Consider the following 23,480-nt stretch of genomic DNA (forward strand, 5'->3'; position numbering starts at 1 on the left):
ATCACACCTGCCTTGATAAGCAATCCCAGAGTTATCACAATCGCACAAAGCACAAGATGCCTCTAAAGAGATGAAGTAGTGAATTAAATTCACACAGAATTCACAAAGAACCCTTGATTCCCAATGAGGTTCTGCCGGACAGAAGATACTTGATAAAGGGGGAGAGGAAGGGAGAGGAAGCACGGGGTTCACTTTAGAAAAGTATCTCTTTCCCTGAATTTGCAGGGAACAATGAAAAGCTATCAAAAGATACAGGAAATGTGGGTCATGTGGGAGAAATTACAGGTCAGTGGATCATGATATGTTGGAGTCTTCAAAATAAGAATAGAAGATACAGTGTTACACAGACTTTAGTTTCATTGGGGTACATGCCCCGAGATAAATCATACCCCCTTCTCCCTTACCCTAGAGTTTTTTCTCCCTTCTTTTGGGGAGACGTCCATGATCCAGATCGGCCAAACTTCATTCCCATCCCAATAATGCTTCGGACTCTCTAGATGTCATTGCTTAACATTTCCCCCCTTTTTGACTCCCTTTAATAGATTATATTCTCTCATTAGGATAGAAGCTCCTTGAGGACAGAGATTATCTTTTTTTTTTAATTTATTTGTTTTTTCAACAACATGCATGGATAGTTTTCACTGATCTTTTTTTTGGCAAAGTTTTGAGTTTAACATCTTTCTCCTTCCCTCCCTCCCTTCCCCCTCCCCCAAACTAGAAATCAATCAAATATAGTCTCTACATGTGTAATTATGCTAAATATAAATCCATATTAATCATGTTGTGAAAGAAGAATCAAATGCAAATGGAAGGGGAAAAAACAGAGAGGAAAAAAATGGCAAAATACATAAGGCAACTTTTAAAACTTGAAGATAGTAAGTTTTGGTCAGCATTTAAACTCCACAATTCCCTCTCTGGATATGGATGGTATTTTTAATACCTTTAACCAAAAGTCTTTTAGAATTGTCTTTGATTATTGTACTACTGAGATGAGCAAGTCCATCATAGCTAATCCTCACCCAATGTTGCCGTTAGAGTGTACAGTGTTCTGGTTCACTTAGCATGCAAGTTTTTCCAAGTTTTTTCTAAAGTCCTGTACTTTCTGATTTCTTAAAGAACAATTTTTTATAGAATATTGCATTCATATATAACAATTTGTTCAATCATTCCCCAAATGATGGGCATCCCCTCGATTTCCAATTCTTAGGCACCACCAAAAGACCTGCTATGAATATTTTTGTATGTGTGGGGGTTTTTTTTTCCCTTTTTTAGTGATCTCTTTGGGATACAGACCCAGTAGTGGTATTGCTAGGTCAAAGGGTATGCACAGTTTTATTGCCCTTTGAGTATAATTCCAAATTACTCTCCAGAAAGGTTGGATCAGTTCAAGCCACCAGTGCAGTGCATTGCAGCAATGCCCCAGTTTTCCCATATCCAATATTGATTAGCCATAATAGGTGTGAGGTGGTTCCTCAGATTTGTTTTAGTTTGCATTTCTCTCATCAATAATGATTTTGAGCAATTTTCCTTATGACTATAGATAATTTTAATTTCTTCATCTGAGAATTGCTTTTTCCATTCCCTTTGACCATTTGTCAATTGGGGAATGACTCGTTTTCTTATAAATTTGACTCATTTCTCAACCACTAATTGTAAAAGTTATTTCCCAATGTACTGCATTCCTTTTAATCTTGGTTTCATTGGTTTTGTTTGTGCAGAAGTTTTTCAATTTAAAGTTATCAAAATTATCCATTTTTTCTTTTTTTGATGTTCTCTATCTCTTCTTTGGTCCTAAATTGCTTCCCTTTCCATAGATCTGGCAGATAAAGCATTCCCTGTTCTCCTAATTGGCATATTCTATGTCTAAATCCTATACCCATTTCAACCTTTTTTTTTGGTAAAGGGCTTGAGATGTGGGTCTAATGCCTAATTTTGGGCAAGAACTTTCCTTTTTCTTCTCTCCAGCTAGGTCTTGACACCTAGTAAGCACTTTGTTTTTGTTCTTGCAAGGCAATGGAGTTAAGTGACTTGCCCAAGATCACACAGCTAAGCATTAAGTGTCTGAATCTGGATTTGAATTCAGGTCCTCCTGATTCCAGGGCTGATCCACTGCATCACCTAGCTGTCCCTTAGTCGGCACTTTAAAGACACTTGTTGCCTTGCCTTCTGATTGCCTTAGTAGATAAGTTTCTTAGTTTTGGGGGGTGAGGAATCTTTTCTGCACTTACAGTAAAATAGCAAATATTTACATATCTCATTTCATCCTCACAATAACCTTGGGAGATAGGTGCTCTTATGATGAAGAAACTGTTAAGTGCTTGGGGTCACACAGTAAGCGTCTGAACCCAAATTTGAACTCAGATATTCTGACTGAAGGTCCCGGGTTCTACTAATTGTGGTACCTAGTGGTGCTTATGATTAACAATAATAATAATAACATAAAGCTCTAAGGTTGACAAAGCACTTTATATATATACTGAAAGGAAAGTTAGGCCTTCAAGGAAAAGGGCAAGTTTAGAAGAGGGCAGGGTTTGGGAGAAAAACAATGAGTTCTGTTTTAGATCCAGTGTGTTGAACATTTTGAAATCAATGGTCCAAGAGACCACTGATGATACAGGTCTAGAGCTTAGGAGTTACTCGATCTGAGAAGCACATCCATAGAGTTAATCACTGGCTCCAAGGGAAGTCATGATGTCACCAAACAAGACAGTCTAAAGGGAGAAAAGAAGAAGGTCCAGCACAATGAACAGGGTTATTATGTATGATGTGGATAAAGATCTAGGAGTGGGTGCATAGCCAGGAGGAGAAGCAGGAGAGACCAGCATCATGAAAACCTAGCTAGGAGATGGTGGTTGTCAGCAGCATCAATTGCTACATAGAGGTCAGGGAGGAACAGGCCATTAAATCTGATTAGATCATTAGAGGATGGAGAGGGTGGATTAGAAGAAACACTTTAGAGGGTTTAGAATTCAAAGAAAAGATAGGAAACAGAGACACCTAGTGGAATTGACTTTCTTAAAAAAAAATGAGCCAAAAAGAGGGAGAGGTTAGTTAGTTAGTAGGGATGGTCAGATCGTGTGTGTGTGTGTGTGTGTGTGTGTGTGTGTGTGTGTGTTTTAAGGATGGGTGAGATATGAGTGTGTATTTAGGCATCAAGGTAGTGATTCATAGATCACTGAAGAACTGAGAAGAGACCGAGGAACAGAGAAAGAATGGGGAAAGAGTGTGGACAATTTGTTGGATAAGATAAGAATGGAGGCGAGTGCATAGAGAGGGGATGGCCTTGACAAAGAAGAGAGCTACTTTTTTATGTAAGATGGCATGGAGGACAGTGGGGAGGACATCCGGACGATGTGAAGAGGAGATGAAGAGAAGGAAGAGCTCTGAGTGAATGGTCTCAATTTTTAAAAAAAAATTATTTATCTAAGGCAATGGGGTTAAGTGACTTGCCTAAGCTAGGTAATAGTTAAATGTCTGAGGTCAAATTTGAACTCAGGTCCTCCTGACTCCAGGGCCGGTGCTCTATCCACCGTACCACCTAGCTGCCCCCTCAACGTTTTTTTTAAATGAAGTTTGAGACAAGGTCTTCAGCCACGAGGGCTGGGAAATGTGTGAAGGATTGAGGACTTTGAGTTTGAAAAGTTGTACAACATGACATGAGCTTATAAAGTTTATCACCTGGCAGTGTTACTAGCAGAAAAAAAAAGGTTGGCTGCTTTTTAGCCAGGCAATGTTGTGGATAGAGTGGCTAGAGACTAGGTTTGAAGGCAGGAAGATCTGAGTTCAAATTCAACTGCACACATTTACTGTATGACCCTGGACACACAGGATGGTGTTTGTCACATAGAAGGAATTTAATAAATACTTGTTTCCTTCCTTCTTTCCTTCAACTGAAATATTTCTTCCTGGATGTTTCCTTACTCTTCATTATTAGATGCTTAACAATGACATCAGATTGAAACTAATCTAATTAGACAAGGCTGAGGTCCTTGCTATAAAATCAATGACCTTGTGGCTTAGGATAGAATGCTTGCATAATCACACATAGGAGAATGATGAGAAAGTGGTCTAAGATAGGCATCAGGCAGTAGGGCCACTTCTCTTTGGTTATCTGTGTTCTTTCCCTCACTGACTAAGCTGCAGGTATATTCTGCTCCTTTGGAGAAATGGCTGTCTCAGGTCAACTTTCCTTTTGTGGGTTAAAACACTCCAGATTAAAGCTTGCTCAGTGCTAAAATTCTATGGAAATGCATGCTGGAAAAATGAGCCCATATTTGTTATATACTGTAGAATGCAGGTCCTAGAGTCAGGAAGGCTCAGCTGCCCAAGTTCAAATCCAGCCTCAGGCACTTACTAGTTGTGTGGCCCTGGGCAAGACACTTTATCCTGTTTGCCTCAGTTTCCTCATCTGTAAAATGAGCTAGAGAAAGAAATGACAAACCACTTTGATTTGGGGAATCTTTCTTGATCATCATTACCCTTTCCTTAAAAGAAAATTTATCGGTGGCGATTCAGTTCTTCTTGGGTATCAACCTCTGGGCAGTGACTGCTATGAATAGAAGTAATGCTAGAAAGAAAGGCCAACCTGTAGTTTTTAGTAGATACTTCTGGGCACATTTCTAAGTCTCCCAAAAGCAACGGAGGGGGAAAAGGGAGAGGCACTCTAAAGTTGGGAGAAACAAGCTTTCTTGATATTGTGTGGATACCAATGGAGCCCACAGGCTGTGCACCTCTTGCTCTCTGACTGACCTATTCTCTTATTCTGATCACACATTTATCTGATTACTGAATGTGAAATTCGTGACTAATTACTTCTATAAAACAGCATTTGGAAAATGTATTCATTCCACCCACCTAATGCGCCTTACCTCCTATTTTCCACCTACTCCTATCTTACTCATCCTTCAAGATCTAGTTCAAATCCCATCTCCTAAGTAAAACAATCCCTTATTTCCCCATCCTGAAATGATCTTTCCCTTCCTGTTGCTCTTTTGGGGCATTTTCCTATTTCTTCGCTAAGGCTAAACTTGGTCTTTATATTTTCATAGCATTTTGTTTTGATTTGTTGTTGCTGTTCTATGGATTGCAAATATACAAACATTTTCTTCTACCTATTTTGCTCTGCATCTTTTCACATAAATCTTCTCATGTTTCTTAATAATTTTCCTATTTACTATTCTTTTACTTTGCTTAATTCACCTTTCAAGAGTTGTAATTGAAATAGCCTTTCCTCAATTAATGGGCAGTTCTTTTGTTTCTGATTCTTTCCTATTACCTTAACTGATACCATAATTATTATAGTCTTTTAATCATTGGCCACTTTGGGATATATGCCTGGTTGCTGAATTTTGGGGTCACATTCATAAATTAATTCCAAATTGCCTTCTGGATAGGTTGGACCAAAAACTTGTATATTACTGGTATACAAAAGGTTTCTGTTCATAAACCTCAGCCAACAACTATCTATTAAGCACATATTTTGTACAGGGAAAACTCTTCAAAATCTTTGTAGAATATTTTGTTGTTCAATTGTTTCCATGGCCCCATTTTGGGTTTTCTTGGCAAAGATACTAGTTTGCCATTTCCTTCTCTGGCTCAATTTACAGATGAGGAAACTGAGACAAACACTTTTAAATGCCTTGCCCAGGATCACACAGATAGTAAGATAAGTCTTCCTGACTCCAGATCTGTGTACTATGTTTGTACACCTCAATGCTTTTCTGTAAAATATGCAATGGATATAATCAACAAAAATTTTCTAAGTATCTACTAAGGACTAGGCACTGTGCTAAGCAGCATCTTCCCTCATGGAATTCATAGATGGAGATAGTGATGGTGATGGTGAGGATGATGATGAAAAGAAGAAGAAAAGAAAGCAGAGGAAGAGCAGGTGGGAGATGAGGAGGAGAAGGAGAAGAAGGTAGTAGTGGTGGTAGTGGTGAAGATGAGAGGGTGATGGTAATAATAATAATAATAATAATAATAATAATAATAATAATAATAATTACTAGTTTTATATAATATCTTCTATATGACAGGCACTTTGCTAAGTGATTTCAAATATTTTGTGATACTCACTACAACCTTGGGAGATAGGTGCTATGATTATCTTTATTTTACAGTTGAGAAAACTGAGACAAACAAAAGTGAAATGACTTGCTCAGAGTCATACAGTTCGTGAGTTTCTGAGGTTGCATCCATTCACTATACCACTGCTCAACAAGGTCACACACACACACACACACACACACACACACACACACACACACACAAAATCACCATGCAAATATGAACACACAGACATGATAATAAAAATTCTATTTAATCATTGGATAAAAGAAATATAAACCTAGTCTTTTCTACAAGGCTTAAGCTAATGTACATGTAATGTACCCAATGTATAGTAATAAAAAGAATGCTAGATTTGGAGTCAGAGAACTTAGGTTTGAATCTTACTTCTGGATCTTCTATTTGTATGGTTAAGCTGATTAAGCATTAAGCTCTATTAACCACAGGCAATTGTGGGACTAATTGCTTTAGTGGGATGAGTTGAAATGTAATTTCATCTTTATAGGAGATGTCAACTTCTTGTCTTAGTTCACCTCGAACATTGAGAGATTAAGTCCTGGTGAACCACTTTTCAAGTAAGTTAAATGTTTTCTGATTAAAGTGCTTTCCTAGGTTTTTTCATTCTCCTTGTTGAAATTAATTTACATTGATTTAATTTCTCAGTAAATGCTTATAATCAGCATCAATATTGTTTCTGATGTCCATTTCCCATTTTTGACGTACAACAGTTTTTTAAAATAATTCAAGATTCAATTTTCTTAATGTTATGCCATATCTTTTTCTCATTTTCTGGTTTTTCTTTGTTTTCTTATGAAATCTGAATGTAACTGTTGAATCAATGATCTGACTATACAACCAATGACTTGGGTGCTGTGATATTGACTACTATATATATCTATAATGTTAAAATGTAGTTATTTTAAGCTATTTAGCATTCACTATCTCAAGTTCATAAAGACTTGAGAATCTCCTATAATCTATTCACCTTTAGCCTTTCTTTCTTCAGAACCATGTTTTACCTTTATTTGCCCCATCCTTATCTTTGTGCAAATTCACCAAATACCAGAATGTCTGTTGAGATGATATGGTGGCTCTTATCTAGTTCTTCATAGAATTTCTCTACCATTTCATCCTCAGTAACTGGTGTGTAAGCTGCAATTATTTTCATGGTAGTCTTTTTGCAAATATTATTGTATTACCACATTTGACCATGTGTACCATAAAATAGCATTTCTTGTAGCTTTGGGAGTCACAATAAAAACCACGTTGCCAATTCTTTTTTTAAGCTACAACTTCCTTCTTCTGGTTTCACTTCTAGTTTCATTTCTGGTTTCATCTGATTTTCACAAGAAGGTTAAGATTGATATGGTTCAGTTTCTTCAGCAATATGTCTACTTACTGTTTATTGGCTTAGGATCTTCTATTCAGAGCACCGACATAAAGTAAAATTTTGTTGACAGTCTAATAAGGATGTAATTCCTATAACTCTCTTTCCATATCATTATAAAATCAGAAGAGGAATACATGAAACTAAAAGCTGATTTTTAAAAATGTTCTATTTTGTGGGTTGCCATGGCCAAAACATCTTTCATCAGCAGGCACCTTACCTCCTGGTGATGTGTCTCTCTATGATTAACTAAGCTATATGTGGAAGACAAACTTAGCCTGTTCTCAGAGCCATACTTGAAGCATTTCCAGCAGGGTAAAACCTGCCAGGGCTTGTCTTCTATTGGCATCACTTTCAGAAACCCAGGGTCACAATGAGTCATCAGGATTTATGAGGAACATTAAATTATAATCATTTGTAATACCATGCCTGGCATGATGAATGATGGCACTGCAGTAACTCAGCTGTGCCATATTAGGTTTACAGGCTAATGGCATTTAAGAGCTGGGAAGGAACTAGAGTTATCTAGATCAATGTCTTCATTTTACAAATAGGGAAACAGAGGCTTAGAGAGATAAGGTGATTCCACAGAAGTTTAGTCTAGAAAGAATCTCAGAGACCATCTGGTCCAGCTTTGAAGTCTGTAGAGCCTTTTTCAAAATAATGTATTTTTTAAAAATCTCAAAATTGAAGGGAATGATAAACTTCAGTTAGAGGTTAATGACAATAAAGATATATTTATCCCCTTCGAGTTCATTAACCCTCTGAAATCTATTCATAGACAACTGAAGAATTGACAAAATGGTTTTTATTGTGGATCCCAAAACTACAAGAAATACTATTTTATGGTCAAGTGTTGTAATACTAAGGATAGATATTTGCGAAAAGACTACCATGAAAATGATTTCAGCTTACACACCAATTCCTGAGGATGAAATGGTAGCAAAATTCTGTGAAGAACTAGATAAGACTCTCCATATCATTTATTTTATTTTATTTTATTTTTGTATTTTTTAATAAAGACTTTATTTATTTTGAGTTTTACAATTTTTCTCCTGATCTTACTTCCCTCCCCCCACCCCCCACAGAAGGCAATCTGTCAGTCTTTACATTGTTTCCATGGTATACACTGATCCAAATTGAATGTGATGAGAGAGAAATCATATTGTTAAGGAAAAAACATAACATATAAGAGATTGCAAAATCTGACAAAAAGATATCAGATTTTTTTTTCTAAATTAAAGGTAATAGTCCTTGAACTTTGCTCAAACTCCACAGTTCTTTCTCTGGATACAGATGGTATTCTCCTTTGCAGACAGCCCCAAATTGTCCCTGATTGTTGCACTGATGGAATGAGCAAGTCCATCAAGGTTGATCATCGCCCCCACATTGTTGTTATCTCCAGATCATTTGGTATTTGATTCCTGAACTAGGTCTACCCATATCTGAACAGGAATCTTCTCTTTAACATACTAGACCCAAATGGTGTTCTGACCATGTCTTGAACCCTTCCACTGATAGGGACCCCATTTCCATAGGGGGGCAACTAGGTGGTGCAATAAATAGAGCGCCAACCTTAGAGTCAGAAGGAACTGAGTTCAAATGTGGTCTCAGACACTTGATATTTAGTAGCTGTGTAACCTTGGGCAAGTCACTTAAGCCTGATTGCCTCATATCCAGGGTCATCTCTAGACCCACATCTAGAGCCATTGGTCCCAGATGGCTCAGGAGGAAAAAGTGAGGCTAGTGACTTAACACAGTTCCCCTCACTCAAATCCAATTCACTTGCTTGTCATGACCTCCCTGATGGCATGGTCTTCTTTCAGAGCAAAGAACAAACATAAGCATCTTCATCATCATCATTACCATTCAGACAGAATTTACCACATCAAAAAGCAGTCCATTGCCCTTTCAACCAGGCCTAAATGTTGACCTGCTAAAAGATCCTCCAAGACAGAGACGAGTAGGGAGTGAATTCCAAGTATGACAACAAGCCAGTGTTCTATGACAACTGATCCTTACCAACAAACCTAAGGCTTGTTGGAAATTTTAGCTACCACCGATTGCTACTGGCTCTGTCCTCTAGAGCCAGGAAGACCAAGGCAAGGCCTCTTTCTTACTGAAGAAACATAGAAGAACAGCTCTTTGGTGAAGGATGTTGCCATAACTATATGCTATAAATTGAACTAGTTCCTGTATGAGTGTATGTGCATCCCACTGAGAGGCAGGAGACTACCCAAAATCTTTCAGAAAAATTAACTGACTATAACCTCAGAGATTATATGGTCCTACACTCTCATTTCACAGGCAAGAAAAACCAAGGCATGAAAAGTCAAAGGATATCATATTGAAGGTCACAGAGGCATCTGACATTTAAACCCAGGTCATCCACAATGTGGGTTTAAAGACCCAGGCCCTCCCAAAATAGGAAAATAAAATTGGTTATGGAATCAGAGACCAGTTTCAGATTCTGTCTCTGATCCTGAGTACCTGTGTAAATTTGGGTAAGACACAACTTCCCTATCTCTTAGTTTTCTCAACTGTAAGATGATGGGTATGACTGAATGACCTCTGAGGTCCCTTCTAGGAGTCTATTGTTTTTTACACTATAGAGAAACATTTAATAAGTTCCTACTGTGTGTGTAAAAAGTTATGTTAGGTTGGTATGGCATGTTGGTAGGTATTGGAGGTACAAAGTGTGTCGTCATTGAGTTTACACTACACTCACTCTTTACATTCACTCCCTCTTCTTCTCTGCCTTGTAGAATGCTTTTTCAAGTCTAGCACTGCCCTTTACACAGTCTGATCCTCCCAACTCCTGATGGCCTCCCTCCCTAACTACCTTTGAGTTCAAATCCAGCCTCAGACACTTGCTGTGATATGACCCTGGACAAATCTTATCACCTCTATCTGCTCAGTTTCCTCATCTGTAAAAGGAGAATAATAGTAGCCCCTAACTTCCAGAGTGATTGTGAGGACCAAAAATCAGCTAAAATATATAAAGAACTTTGCAATCCTTACAAATGCTAACAAGTATTATTCCACTTAGTATTAATTCCATATATACATCTGTATGTAATGTCCCCTCCAACAGGATATAAACCCCTTCAGAGTAGGAATTATTTCACTTTTTTTTAAATTTATATCTTCAACACCTAGTACAGTGCCTGGAAGCACAAGATGGACTCTTAAAAAGTGCTTGTTTGGGGCAGCTAGGTGGATCAGTGGATAGAGCACCAGCCCTGGAGTCAGGAGGACCTGAGTTCAAATGTGACCTCAGACCCTTAATAATTCCCTACCTGTGTGGCTTTGGGCAAGTCACTTAACCCCATTGCCTTGTAAAAAAAAAAAAAAACTAAAAAAAAAGTGCTTGTTTGTTGTTGCTGCTTGTCTTTCATTTTTCCAGAGTCAATGACATCACAGGATGCTGTCTTAACTTATGTGTGAATTGTATTTAAGTGAGGCACAGTTGCCCAAAGTCAACAGTCTCACTCTCTTTTCCATAATCACTAAAGTTCAATGGTCAGACCAAAGTCAAGATGATTGGCGATGACCAGGATGCTGTGGATCACCTTGGCATCTTCAATGCCAGATCAGGCTCTAAGCACTCCACAGTACCTGCTTCACCTTTGTTCATCCTTGTTGGAACAAATTACTCTCATTCATCCATTCCACCAGGAGAAGTCTTCACATGCTTGAAGGATATCTGACTCAGGGACAGGTTTAGGACCCCTGGATTACTGTCAACCTGGTTTAAGTCCATCTATTGAGGTGGTTTGCCGAAGTGTAGCCACAATTTCTTAGTCACAGATGAGAGTTGGGTCAAAGTATGGGGTGTTTCAAGAGGAATAACCCATTTGGTGTGAGGGCTTACCAAGTCCTTTGCAGAGCTATTCATCTATCTTTATGGATATTGGGGTCCAAATGCTTATTTACTGACTGATTAATTGTCCCAGGGACTGATGAGTCTTGTAAATGGAAGGTCTCATAAGTCTTGGTGGGGGGAGATGGGAAGATGAAGGAAAGGTAGAGAAAAACAATGTTAAGATCTAGTGGGGGGGGGTCAGCTAGGTGGTGCAGTGGATAGAGCACTGGCCCTGGATTCAGGAGTACCTGAGTTCAAATCCAGCCTCAGACACTTAATAATTACCTTGCCTTGGGCAAGCCATTTAACCCCATTGCCTTTGCAAAAAAAAAAAAAACTATAATAAAATAAACAAACAAATAAATGAATGAATAAATGAATAAAAAGATCTAGTGGGGGGAAAGAATGGGGATGGTATGGAAAGAATATAAATGGTTCTTATTTTTTTAAAACTTAAGTTAAAAAATTTTTAAGTATTTTCTTTACTTTTTCAACTACAAGCAATAGTAGTATTCGACAATCATTTTTTGCAAGGTTTTGAGTTTTACATTTTTTTCCCTCTCTCCCTTCCCTCTCCTCTTCCCCTGACAGAAAGCAATTAATATAAGATATATATACATATATATGTACATATATGTGTGTGTGTATGAATAATCATGCTAAACATAGAGTCCTATTAATCAAGTTGTGAAAGAAGAATCAGCTCCAAACAGGGAAAAAAAGCATCAGAGAGAAAAAGACAACTTTAAAAAATCTTAGATGGTGAGCTTTGGCCTACACTTAAACTCCATTGTTCCTCTTCTGGATATGGATGGTATTTTCCATCACAAATCTTTTAGAATTGTCTTTGTTCATTATGTTGTTAAAATGTACAAGTCCATCATAGTTGATCCTCACCCAATGTTGCTGTTAATATGTATAATATTCTTTTGGCTACATACTTTTCTTTCTCCTTTCCCCTTCCCCTCCCCTCCTCTGAGTGGCAAACAGTCTAGTGAATAATGTATATGTACTTTGGTGTTTAACATATTTACATATTTGTCATTTTGTGTATGAGGAATTACGACAAAGGGAAAAGAAAGAAGACAAGAGCTATGAAGGAAAAACATAAGAGAAATTTTTAAAAAGTGAACATAAGTGTTCATTCGGATTCTGGGTTTTGTTTTTTGTTTTATTCATGGATGTGGAGGGCATTGCCCATTACAGTTCTCCCAGGATGGTCCTAGTGCTCTGAACTGCTGAGAGGAGTTCCATCCATCGTAGCTGATCAACTCACAATGTTGTTGTGTACAATAATCTCTTGGTTCTGCTCCCTTCATTCAGCATCAGTTCCCGTAATTCTTTCCTTGCTTCTCTAGAATCCAACCATTCCTATCTTCTTATAGAACAATAGTATTCTATAACTTGTTCAGTCCATGAAAGTCTTTTTAGGCTACTCTGAAATCCCATTCCTCATATTTCAGACAGAACAATTGTGTTCCATCACATTAATATATTTCAATTTATTCAACCATGGGCATCGATGGGCATTCCCTCAATTTCCAATTCTTGGCCACTTTGAAAACAGTTGCTATAAATATTTTTGTATGTGTTGGGTTTTTTACCCCCTTTTTTGTGTCATCTCTTTGTGATACAGACCTCGTAGTGATAGTGCTGGATCAAAGGGAACGCATAGAAAAAGTAATTAAAGTTAAAAGGATTGAATGAATTTGAATTAAAGCGACTTGGCTCTGTCACTTACTGTGACCGTGGACAAGTCACCTCTGCTGGGTGTCAGAGAAAGGCTCTCGTGGGGTCCGTCGGTTCTTTGGTTCATCTGGCTCCGTCCCTTCTCCTTTCTTCTTCTTCGAGGAGCCAGGCTGGAAAGGGAGCGAGTGTTCGGAGGCCCAAAGGCTGCACCAAGGGGTCTGTGCCCCCAGAGGGGGCAGAGGGGGCAGAGGGGGGCGGGCAGGGAGCGTTCCGAAGGAGGCCCGCCCCCGCGGCCAGCCGGACAGTTGCCCCTGGACACCGAGGCACAACACTAGCGGGCGCGCCGCTCGCCTGGCAGCCCGGACCCGGACCCAGGCCCGGGCCCACTTGCGTGTTCTGGGCCCGCGAGCTGCACCCCCAGTCTCGGCGCAGCCCCCCAGGGCCAGCCCCTCGGTCCGCGCAGAGCGGCCAGCACCATGGCCAGCTCCTCGTCCGGCAAGAGCTTGTCCCTGCCCGCCGACGGCAGCCAGACCGCCGATGCCAGCAGTCAGACGACCGAGGAGTCCTTCAGTTCGAGAAGTACCTGGGCGTCTCCCCGCAGCCCCCCACTCCCGACCCCCTTTGTACTTGGGCAACCAGGGGCGCTTAGTTTGGGAAAAACAGCCGTTTTGGGGCTTCTGCCATTGGCTGTGTGACTGAGCAAACCGCCAACCCTCTCTGGGCCTGGTTCCCCCCATTAAAATAAGGGGTTGGGGTGCGCGATCTCAAAATCCCCCCTTCCAGAGCAGGACGCATTTACTGCTTCTGTTTAGTTTCACAGGCATTTGTGAGGGAACGCGCTCTTTCCACGCAGAACAGTAAATGTTCTACAATGCATCGAAACTGAGAGGGGTCCCCGGGCTCCGAGAGGCTGGTGACTTGCCCAGAGTCACACAGCCTTCCCGGGCAGACCCCCAACTCTTATCTATTACAATTACAATGTGCTTCTCCCTATTATTTGTAATGGTGGCTTATTATTCTCTAATTCGTGTCTGCTTAGACGAGGTAGAAGAAGGATCCTGATAGAATGTTCTGCTTCTGAAGCCGGAGAGCTGAAATTGCTGGCCCCAGTATTGTCTGTGTCTTGTGGGCAAATGACTCCTTTTCTCTGGGCATCATTTGAACTAGATGAGCTCTAAGATTCTTCCTAGGTCCCAAACACTCATCCTGTAACACTGTTCAAAAGAAGTCTTTCACTGCCTTGGCGGGGAGGCTTTGAGGGAGTGGGGATGGCATGAGTGAGGGGGGGATATCTTATTTTGAATATTTGTCATCTTTCCAAAGAAGTTAGAAAGGGGAGAGCGCTGGCCCTGGAGTCAGGAGGACCTGAGTTCAAATCCAGCCTCAGACACTTAATAATGACCTTCGGCAAGTCACTTAACCCCACTGCCTTGCCAAAAAAAAAAAAACCCAAAAAGCAAAGAAGTTAGGAAGAGGTATCAAATCAAACTTCAGACACTTACTATGTGACCCTAGAAAAGTCATTTTTCCTGTTTGCCCCAGTTTCCTCATCTTTAAAATGATTAGGAGAAGTAAATAGCAAATCACTCCAGTGTCTTTGCCAAGAAGACACCAAAAGGGAGTTAAGAAGTGTTGGACAGGACTGAACCCAGTGAACAAAAACAATCTTGTCAAAATCAATAGAGGAGTTAGCTTTCCAATTCAAGCTTTTTTCCAATCATTAATCTCTGAGTCTCAGTTGCTTTGGCAGTAAAATGGGGTTGGCAATTCTTGCTTTGCTTCCCCAACAGGGTTTTTGGAAGGATCAGAAAAGGCAACGTGGCTAGGTGATGCAGTGGATAGAGCACCGGCCCTGGAGTCAGGAGTACCTGAGTTCAAATCCAGCCTCAAACGCTTAATATACCTAGCTGTGTGGCCTCCAGCAAGCCACTTAACCCCACTGCCTCGCAAAAACTTAAAAAAAAAAAAAAGGCAATGTATGTGAAAGTTTTTGTAATGCATAAAAGGTGTGTCTAATAATAACATATTTTCTAGAGCAGAGGTCCTTAAATATGATTCATGGACACCTTTGACAGCAAGGTGAGGCCCCTTCTCAAAATTAGCTTTTTAAATGAATAAAATAAACTTTATAGTGTTACAAAGAAGACCAAAGGTTAGTAAATATGAGTGTATTTTTTTCATACAAATTCATCTACCCCAGAAATATGTCCACTGCCCATTGACACCATGTTAAGAACCCTGATGGGGTCATTTAAAGTTTAATGAGCACTTTACATGCATTCTCATATTTGATGTTCACAACAACTCTATAAGGTAGATATTATCTTCATTTTACTGGTGAGGAAGCTGATACTTAGAGAGATTAAGTAACTGATCATATAGCTGATAGGAAACTGGTAGGAGTCAGGATTCAAACACTTCTCTGATAACAAATTTCAGTGGGTTTTTTCCTACTCTATATGCCACATTGCCTCTCTCCAGTAACCCACTACACAAATATAAAGTAGCATATTTTTTATTAAACTTACTTTCAGTTTGGTTCATAAACAAATCCCCTGTCCCTCCAAAAAGTGTGTTTTCTTGGATTCAAAAAAGAATGGCTTCATGAATATGCTCTATTGACCAATGGTGCTGTAGTGAAATACTTAAAATTTAAAAAAAAAACATGATCCAGCTTTCTTATTTGCTAATTTTAATCCTAATCATGGGTGCTCATTCTTGTGCCTGTCCTACAAAGGTAGATGTTATTTCTTCAAAGGGATGAGGGAGGAGGCCCTGCAGAATTTAAAATACATTTTGTTCCACAGATAATGGTATTCCCAAGGTTCTCAGATCATTTAGGAGACAATCTTCATCTTCCTACCAGGATTTGACTGGGTAAGAAAACAACATAAATCCTCATTTCGTTTTTAGCTGTATAGTAAAATGCAGGATGTGGATAAGTACAGCAGGATAAATTGTCATTTAAAAATTCATTCAGCAGGTTTTTTTTGGTATTTTATTCTATTTTTCCAATCACGTATTATGAAAGTTTTTCAACATTCATCCACTTGCCTATTATAAGTTACACACTTTTCTACCACCCTTCTTTTCCACCCACCTGACACTCTCTATGGCAAACGGTGGTAAAAGTTATATGTGTGCATTTGTTTGCACATTAGTCATTTTGTGTATGAGTAATTAGAAATAAGGAAAAAGAAAAAAAAAGCCATGGGATTGGAAGAGAAAACATAAGAGAAGTTTTGAAAAAAGTAAACATAGTATCCAGATTCTGTGGATGGTGTTGTCCATAATGAGTTTCCCAGGGTTGTTCTGGGAGGAGCTGTATCCATCCTAGCTGATCGACTCACAGTGTTGTTAATGTATACAATGTTCTCTTGGTTTTTCTCCCTTTGCTCAACATCAGTTCATGTAATTTTTTCCATGCTTCTCTAAAGTCTGACCTTTCATGGTTTCTTATAGGACAATAATACTCCTTAACATTTATATGCCATAACTTGTTCAGCCATTTCCCAATTGACAGACATCCCCTCAATTTCCAATTCTTTGCCACTACAAAAAGAGTTCAACAAATTATTTTCAGAGCACACACAGTGTAAAAATCACTATGGAGAAAAATCTAGAGAATATGCTTGCCCCTCCAATCTTCAGTGAAGAGGATGGTTAGGAATTCTATAGCTTCTGGGAAGACTAAGGATTCCTTGAGATCCAGAAAAGGGAAAATATGGGAGAGGAAAAGATTCAGGTTAAATAATGTGAGAATTTCAGAGGGAAAGGGAAAAGAGAGAAGGATCTAAACTGGGGAAGAAGAAGACTAAGATGGTTAAAGATATGAGAGGAAGAGAGAAAGCAGAGGAAAAGAGATTTTCAATTCAGTAGATGTCCACTTGGAAGAATCTCACTGGTTAGGATCCTGTTGTAACCGAGGATAGGATATGGGAGAGGAAGACCAATACTTTCCCTAGCTTCTCTTTCCACACACCTGGGAGCTGATGGTGGAGAAAATAGAGAAGATGAAAACAGGCTGTTGATCAGCACATCTTTCCATCAGGTTTCCAGAGTTAGTCTGAAGTGACATTTGAAATCAGCTCCTTAGTCCAAAGATGAGTTAGTTGACCTCAAGCCTTCCTTAACAACTCTTTGACCCCCCTATGTACCAGCCATGCATGGTTCCATACTATGTTTATCTCATTTTTCTCTTCAGTGTTATTGATATCAGAAGGCCTTCCCCTCCCAGATTGATTCTTTTGAGAATCTAGGCTATATTTTGCCTCAATTGTTATTTAGTCTTTAATCACTGAATGGATATTGCCTCAGATAAACTGAAATATGGGAAAGACCTTAGCTTAAAAAAAGCCAAGGTCCTGGTTCATCAGCGGTTATCCTGACCTGTCTTGCCACTGTTCTCCAAAGACTCTGGAGAAGAGAGTGAGACTGATGACTTTGCAAAGTTCTGCCTCACTTAAATCTAATTCCCCCCAGGTCAATCACCCTCCTGTTGCTATGGTTCTTTTGAGGAAAGAACCAACAACAGCAACTCTAATTGGTTCTAACTAGGAAGTAAGCATACCTTGGAATAAGGCATCTGTGACCTTAGGTAAGCTACAATTCCCCTGATAACTTTGAACCCTCACCATGGCATAGTCTCCCCTCCACACTTTTTAAAATTAAAAAAATAAATACTTCCATGCCATGGAAAACAGAATTTTCTAGCTTTAAAATATGTATTTTTAAATGTTATTATTTTATTTTTTCCAATTTCTTTTTCAGCATTCATCTTTTGAGTTCCACATTTTTCTTCCATCCGTGACATCAAGTAACCTGATAAAGTGTGTACATGTTTAGCATAGTTCCATATTAGTCATATTGTGAAAGAAGAATTAGAACTAAAGGGGGAAAACCATGAGAAAGGAAAAAAAACATAAAACAAGTTTTAAAAAGTGAAATTATAGTTTGTTCTGCATTCAAACTCTATAGATTGTCTCTGGATGTGGATGGTATTTTATATCACAAATCTAAAATATGTATATTCACAAAAAATAACATCTATCTTGGTATATCTCCTTGAGTGTTCAACCCAATTCAATTTAAGAATTAAGTAAGACATTGTACATCTAAGTAAAAGACATTGACATCATACTTCTAGTTCTGGCTTTGGAGGTGAAGTGATCTATGTCCCCTTTGGACAAGAGGCCTCATCATAGGCATTCTCAAATAGTATGTGCCTTTCTGGGCAAAGTGATTGTGGGGAGGGTGGTTTTTGCAGCAAATGATAAAGGGTAGAAATTGGTAGAGGTCAGAAAGACCAGAAAGGTAGTTGAAGAAGTGTAGATTGTAAGAAGTTCCTGAAAAAAGAAAACATTCATTTGAAATCCAAATTCAAAAATGGAGCTAGCCATTCATAAATTATGACTATGTAGTCAATTATGATGAGGAAGCTATAAGAAAATAAAAGGAGTTAAGCAAATGTCTGTGACCAATGGATGCTCATTTACAGGAAAAGGCTGTGAATCAATCTCAGGTAAATTCTACCTACCAAATTATTTAAGAATCATACAAGGGGGAAAAGATTTTTTTTTCATTTTTTAGAATTCGCTTATTAGCAAGATGACATTAACAATGTCATTGGTTTGAAAAATCAGATTTGATGCTAATTTTTAAATTGGCCCCTAGACCAAATTCTGAGTTTCTAATATTTTATTTATTTGTTTGTTTGTTTCTTCACATTTTCTTTTTTTAATTTGTTATTTTTAATTTATGTAAATAACAGCTTAGGATTTAGAGCCAGGAGGAACCTTAGCTTCATCAGTCCAACATTTTATAGATGAAAAGAAGTATCACACAAGTCACCTCTTCTCTTTGGGGAAGCAGGGATTCTTCCATCCATCCTTTTTGTATCTCTAGTACCTAGAATAATACTGGTCACAAAGTGAATGCTTAATATTGCATATGTTTTTTGAGTTGTTGATAAACATATTCTCTTCCTCCAAATGCCATGAATTCAAGACAGTTTACCATCATGATTACTTCCTCTGTATTTTTCCAGTCTAAAATGTGGGCCCTAGAATGGTTTTGCTAACATTGAAAAACGAATATGATACATTTTCTGCCTATTCCCTCTACAGCTAGCTTGCCCAATGCCTAAAGATAACTATCATGTCTTCCAAAGACTTTTTTTTACCTGATAGTAGAAAATGTTTTATTCTGAATATTTGAATCCCTAGTACCTTACACAGAATCATAGTAGATGTTTAATATTTGCTTATTAACTAACAAACATGTCTAGCTCTTTCAACCAATTATCTAACAGCATCAACTAAGATTTTTTACTATCCTGGTTGCCTCCTTGACATTTTCCAGCCTAGTAATCTCTTTATTCAAATATGGTACCACAAAGAGAAGACAGTATTTCAAAGTGATCTGATGGGACTACCCTATCACCTCCTTATTCCTGACTCTACACCTGTCTTAGGGCATCCTCACATTAAGCTAGCAAATGAGTTTTAGAATTACTTCAATTGTGGTAGGAAGGTAAGAATAGAAGACTTTTTTTTTCCTCTTACAGAAAATCAAGGATACCATTTCTACATACAAGTTCTATTTGGGTATTAAACAATTCTCTTATTCAGATGATTTCTATGTAAATATGAGTTTCTCAAGGAATGGCTCTTAAAATTTCACACCAGTAGAAGAAATATCACTAACCATTCTGATAGTATGATAGAATATGAATTCAAATCTCATCTCTGATGCTTACTGCCTATATGACCTTGGGTAAATCATTTAACTTTTATTCATAAATGCAATCTTTTGTCTTCAGGGAAGAGAACATTGAACCAATTTCAAATTTAAATGAAAATGATGTAGCAATGCAGACGGATAGCAGCTGGCTTCGAGATAATTATGAAAAAACAATAAGCTGTAAGTGACTGAATTTCTTAGAGTATTCATTCATGCCAGTAGATGAAATAACAGGATCCTTTCTGATCTTATGGTCCAATGGAAAGGGCAATGATTTGAAAGTCAAATAACCTGGGTTCAATTCTTATCTTTGACCAGGGATAAGGTACTTAAGTCTCCCTGAGTATTAGTTTGTTCATTTGTAAAATAAGGTGATGGAACAAAGTAGTTTTAAGGGTCCATTCCACCTCTGGCTCTCTCATCCTATGTGACCCTATGATGTCTCCAAACATGATAGAAATGAAGTAGACAAACTTTATATGCTGAATGATGTCTATAAAACCTTTTTTTTTGCTATCACATTTTGTCTAGACTACCAGAATATTAGCTAAAATTGTCAAAGGTTAAATGGAAGCTCTGACTATCAGAAAAAATAATGTTTAGTTCTTCATTCTAGGAAAAATAATTTATTGAGTTTCAAACTACAGTTTTACTGAAACTCCTTCCACATTGATTTATTTCCTAAGCAGGCACAGCATGAAATTATGCTGATTTTTCTAAGGAAAAGTTTGATTTGAAAGATTGCCCACTCTCAAAATAAGCTGGGGAGGGGATCCATTCTGGGAAACATTGAACAACCAGTATTCCAAAGTTTAAAAAAAAAAAAAAGGTTTCATGACACACTTCACTTCAAATTTAATCTTCATTATTGACATTGTTTCCATCATTTAAGTCAAGATAATGAGCAAATTATCAAGTTTTTATTTATAGCCTTTGCCTGGTTGTAGGTCTCTCGTTGCTTTCCAGAAAGATTACATCAATTATGGCTCACAATCAGTATAATGGCATGCCAGTATTGGCAGCATTTCTTATTCTGGATATAGATGAATATAATGATCATTTTCAAAGAGATCTGACCATGGTGCCCCTCCCTTAGCTGCTCAAGAGAATGAGTTCTTTTGTGTAAGGACCCCAGTGAGGTTCACTTGGACCCCATGGTTAGCGAAGCCCTATCCTTTGGTCTCCTTTTATCTTGCTGATAAGCATTATCTTTATTCTAAGTCATTCTATGAATTATGCTCTGAAATTCCTTTTAAGTTCTTTCATATCCCTGGGTTATGAGACTGTATCCCTTTTAAATCATGCTGGAAATTCTACTAGAAAGATTGTGAACAATCTTTTCCCCCAACCCCAATGCCCTTGGTTGCCCTACAAACCAATGGAAAAATCTGAAAAGGATCTGGGCAGTCAGAAGAATTATGAACTCTTAACTACCTTGTGAAAGAATGCTCTGTCATTAATAATAAGAGAAATGCCCATCTAAACAACATTGAGCTTTCCCTGTGCACTCAGAAAATTGACAAAGATAATAAAAGGTGTGAATACATAATGTGGAAGGGATTGTTGAAAAAATGGGCATATTGATGCATTGTTGATGATGAAGCTATGAATTATTCTATTCTACAGAGAAGCTTGGAATTTTACAAAGAAAGTGGCAACCAAAAAAAAAAAAGGTTCATAATCTTTTAACCAGAGTCTATACTAGACTTAAATCAAAAGGAAGTCAATGACAAAAAGCCTTCACATAGACCAAAATATAGCAAACTATAGTTTATAGTATCAAAGAGCTAGAAACAAAACAGATGGAAAGTGGTTGTTGCATTATTTTACCACAAGTTATATTACATGAATGTAATGGAATATGATCAGGCTGTAAGAAATAATGAATATGGTGAAGCATGGGGAAACTTATATAAACTGATGGGAATGAAAATAAGCAGAACCAAAAAACTGATATAAATACTACAGTAATATAAATGCAAAGAACAACAAAACAACTACAACTGAAAACTGAAAATTTATAAGCATGTTTTTCCCCAAAGAAGAGATATCTGGAGGCATCTCTCCCTGCTACTTTGCAGAAGTGAAGGATTTTGACTTTGATACACTAGGTAATCATGCCAGACTTTTTTTGACACATTATTTGGTTTTTTGCTAGATTGTTTTTCCCCCTTCTCTTTTATTATTTGGTATAAGAAATAGCTCTCTGGGATCAACTAAGGAAAAAAATTAGAAAATGTAGGTGGATCTAAAAATGAAAGAAATCAATAGAAAGTACTTTTAAAGGGCAAGATGGAGATAACCTTTGAGCTCCATACCACTATCAATGAAATGGCTGTACTTCTTACAAAATCATATAATCATAGATTTCTATAGATGGAAGACTCCTCTGCTGGATCTTCATCCAGGTCACATTCACTAATCTTGGGTATCCCTGAATGCTCCATCCTTGAACTGTCTTCTTTTCTCCCCTGGTATTAATTTTCTTGGTGATCTCATTACCTCTCTGGAATTCAGTTATCATCTCCATTTTCATAGTTCCCAGGTGTATCTACTCCTAACATCCCCCCTAATCTCTAGACTTGTTGGACATCAAGAACTAAATTTTCCAGAGATATCTTAAACTCAATGTTCCAAAACTGAACTCATTGTCTCCCCCCCCCCACCCCCGCCAAGTTTCTCTTCTTTCTAACTTCTCTATTACTGTTGAGGGCACCATCCTTCTCCCAGTCACCCAGGATTGCAACCTTGGTGCAACCCATTCTCATATCCAAACTTTTACAATTCTAGCTTCATACATCTCTTGTATATACTCTTTTTTCCCTCTGACCCAGATGCTATCCTGGTACTGGCTCCAAAGTCATCATACTTAGACTATTTCAATAGTTTGCTGATTAGTCTCCTTGTTTCCAATCTCTCCCTCCCCATCCTTTCTTTCTCCTATCTGCCGCTTAGCTGACAAAAATGATCTTCTTAACTTTTAAGTCTGACCAGATAACATCCCACCCTTATTCAATAAACATCTATCACCTCCAGGATCAAATCTAAAACTCTCTGTTTGGATTTTTAAAAACCCCTCACAACCTTACTTCCTTTCTCATCTTCCATGACTACTAGTCCTTTGATATCAAAGAGGAACACACATAGACCAACCAAGTAATCGGATGGTGTCATGAGTTGCACAATTATGTTTATTACAGTGAGGAATATGCTGTGCAAAGCTCCTTCTTACTTGCCCTTACCAGATTCATTTCACTCCATGATCTGATTAATAGGAGACATGACTATTGCAGATGGTCTATTGTGGGTGTCTCTTGGGCTTCAATTGGTTTTGCTTCCTTCTGCATCAGCCAGGCACTATACTGCACCATCAATGCAGATCAAGCATCAGCATGTGACATCTGGTGATAGAATCCTACAACCCAATATATCTTAACCTGTCTCTTGGTGGACTAATCGTCAGTATGTCCACTAATGTGGATCACTAATTAGATGACTAGGCATTTGGCTGCCTGGAAAGAGTTCCGAGTACCTTACTCCCCTCCCTGCACTTGTTTTTCCACATGAGCTTCAGAGCTGTTCACCTTGCTGTTCTCCCCATTAGATACTCCACTTCATGATTCTCTGCACTTTCGCCAGCTCAGTCATTCCTGAAATGCTTTCTCTCCTCATCTCTTCCACTTGACTTCTGGACCTCCTTCACATTCTAGCTAAAATCCTACCTTCCAC

At 38.3% G+C, this 23,480-nt stretch overlaps 1 protein-coding gene across 4 annotated transcripts in view; it reads left to right on the top strand.

The window, feature by feature from the left end:
- The first annotated feature begins 13,334 nt into the window (after positions 1–13,334).
- ERICH6 (glutamate rich 6) overlaps positions 13,335–23,480 on the top strand; it is a 46,933-nt gene continuing 36,787 nt past the window's right edge. For 3 of the 4 annotated variants that reach the window (XM_074191069.1, XM_074191070.1, XM_074191073.1), the window contains exons 1-3: positions 13,335–13,589; positions 15,818–15,887; positions 19,831–19,931. In XM_074191069.1, the coding sequence (XP_074047170.1) occupies positions 13,487–13,589; positions 15,818–15,887; positions 19,831–19,931 (274 nt within the window). In that variant the 5' untranslated portion in view covers positions 13,335–13,486. Of the gene's footprint in view, positions 13,590–15,817; positions 15,888–17,780; positions 17,840–19,830; positions 19,932–23,480 lie in introns of all 4 variants that reach the window. The other variant, XM_074191072.1, reaches the window with a different exon arrangement.

The sequence above is a fragment of the Macrotis lagotis genome, chromosome 6 (assembly GCF_037893015.1).
Source record: "Macrotis lagotis isolate mMagLag1 chromosome 6, bilby.v1.9.chrom.fasta, whole genome shotgun sequence".
Classification (NCBI taxonomy): Eukaryota; Metazoa; Chordata; class Mammalia; order Peramelemorphia; family Peramelidae; genus Macrotis; species Macrotis lagotis.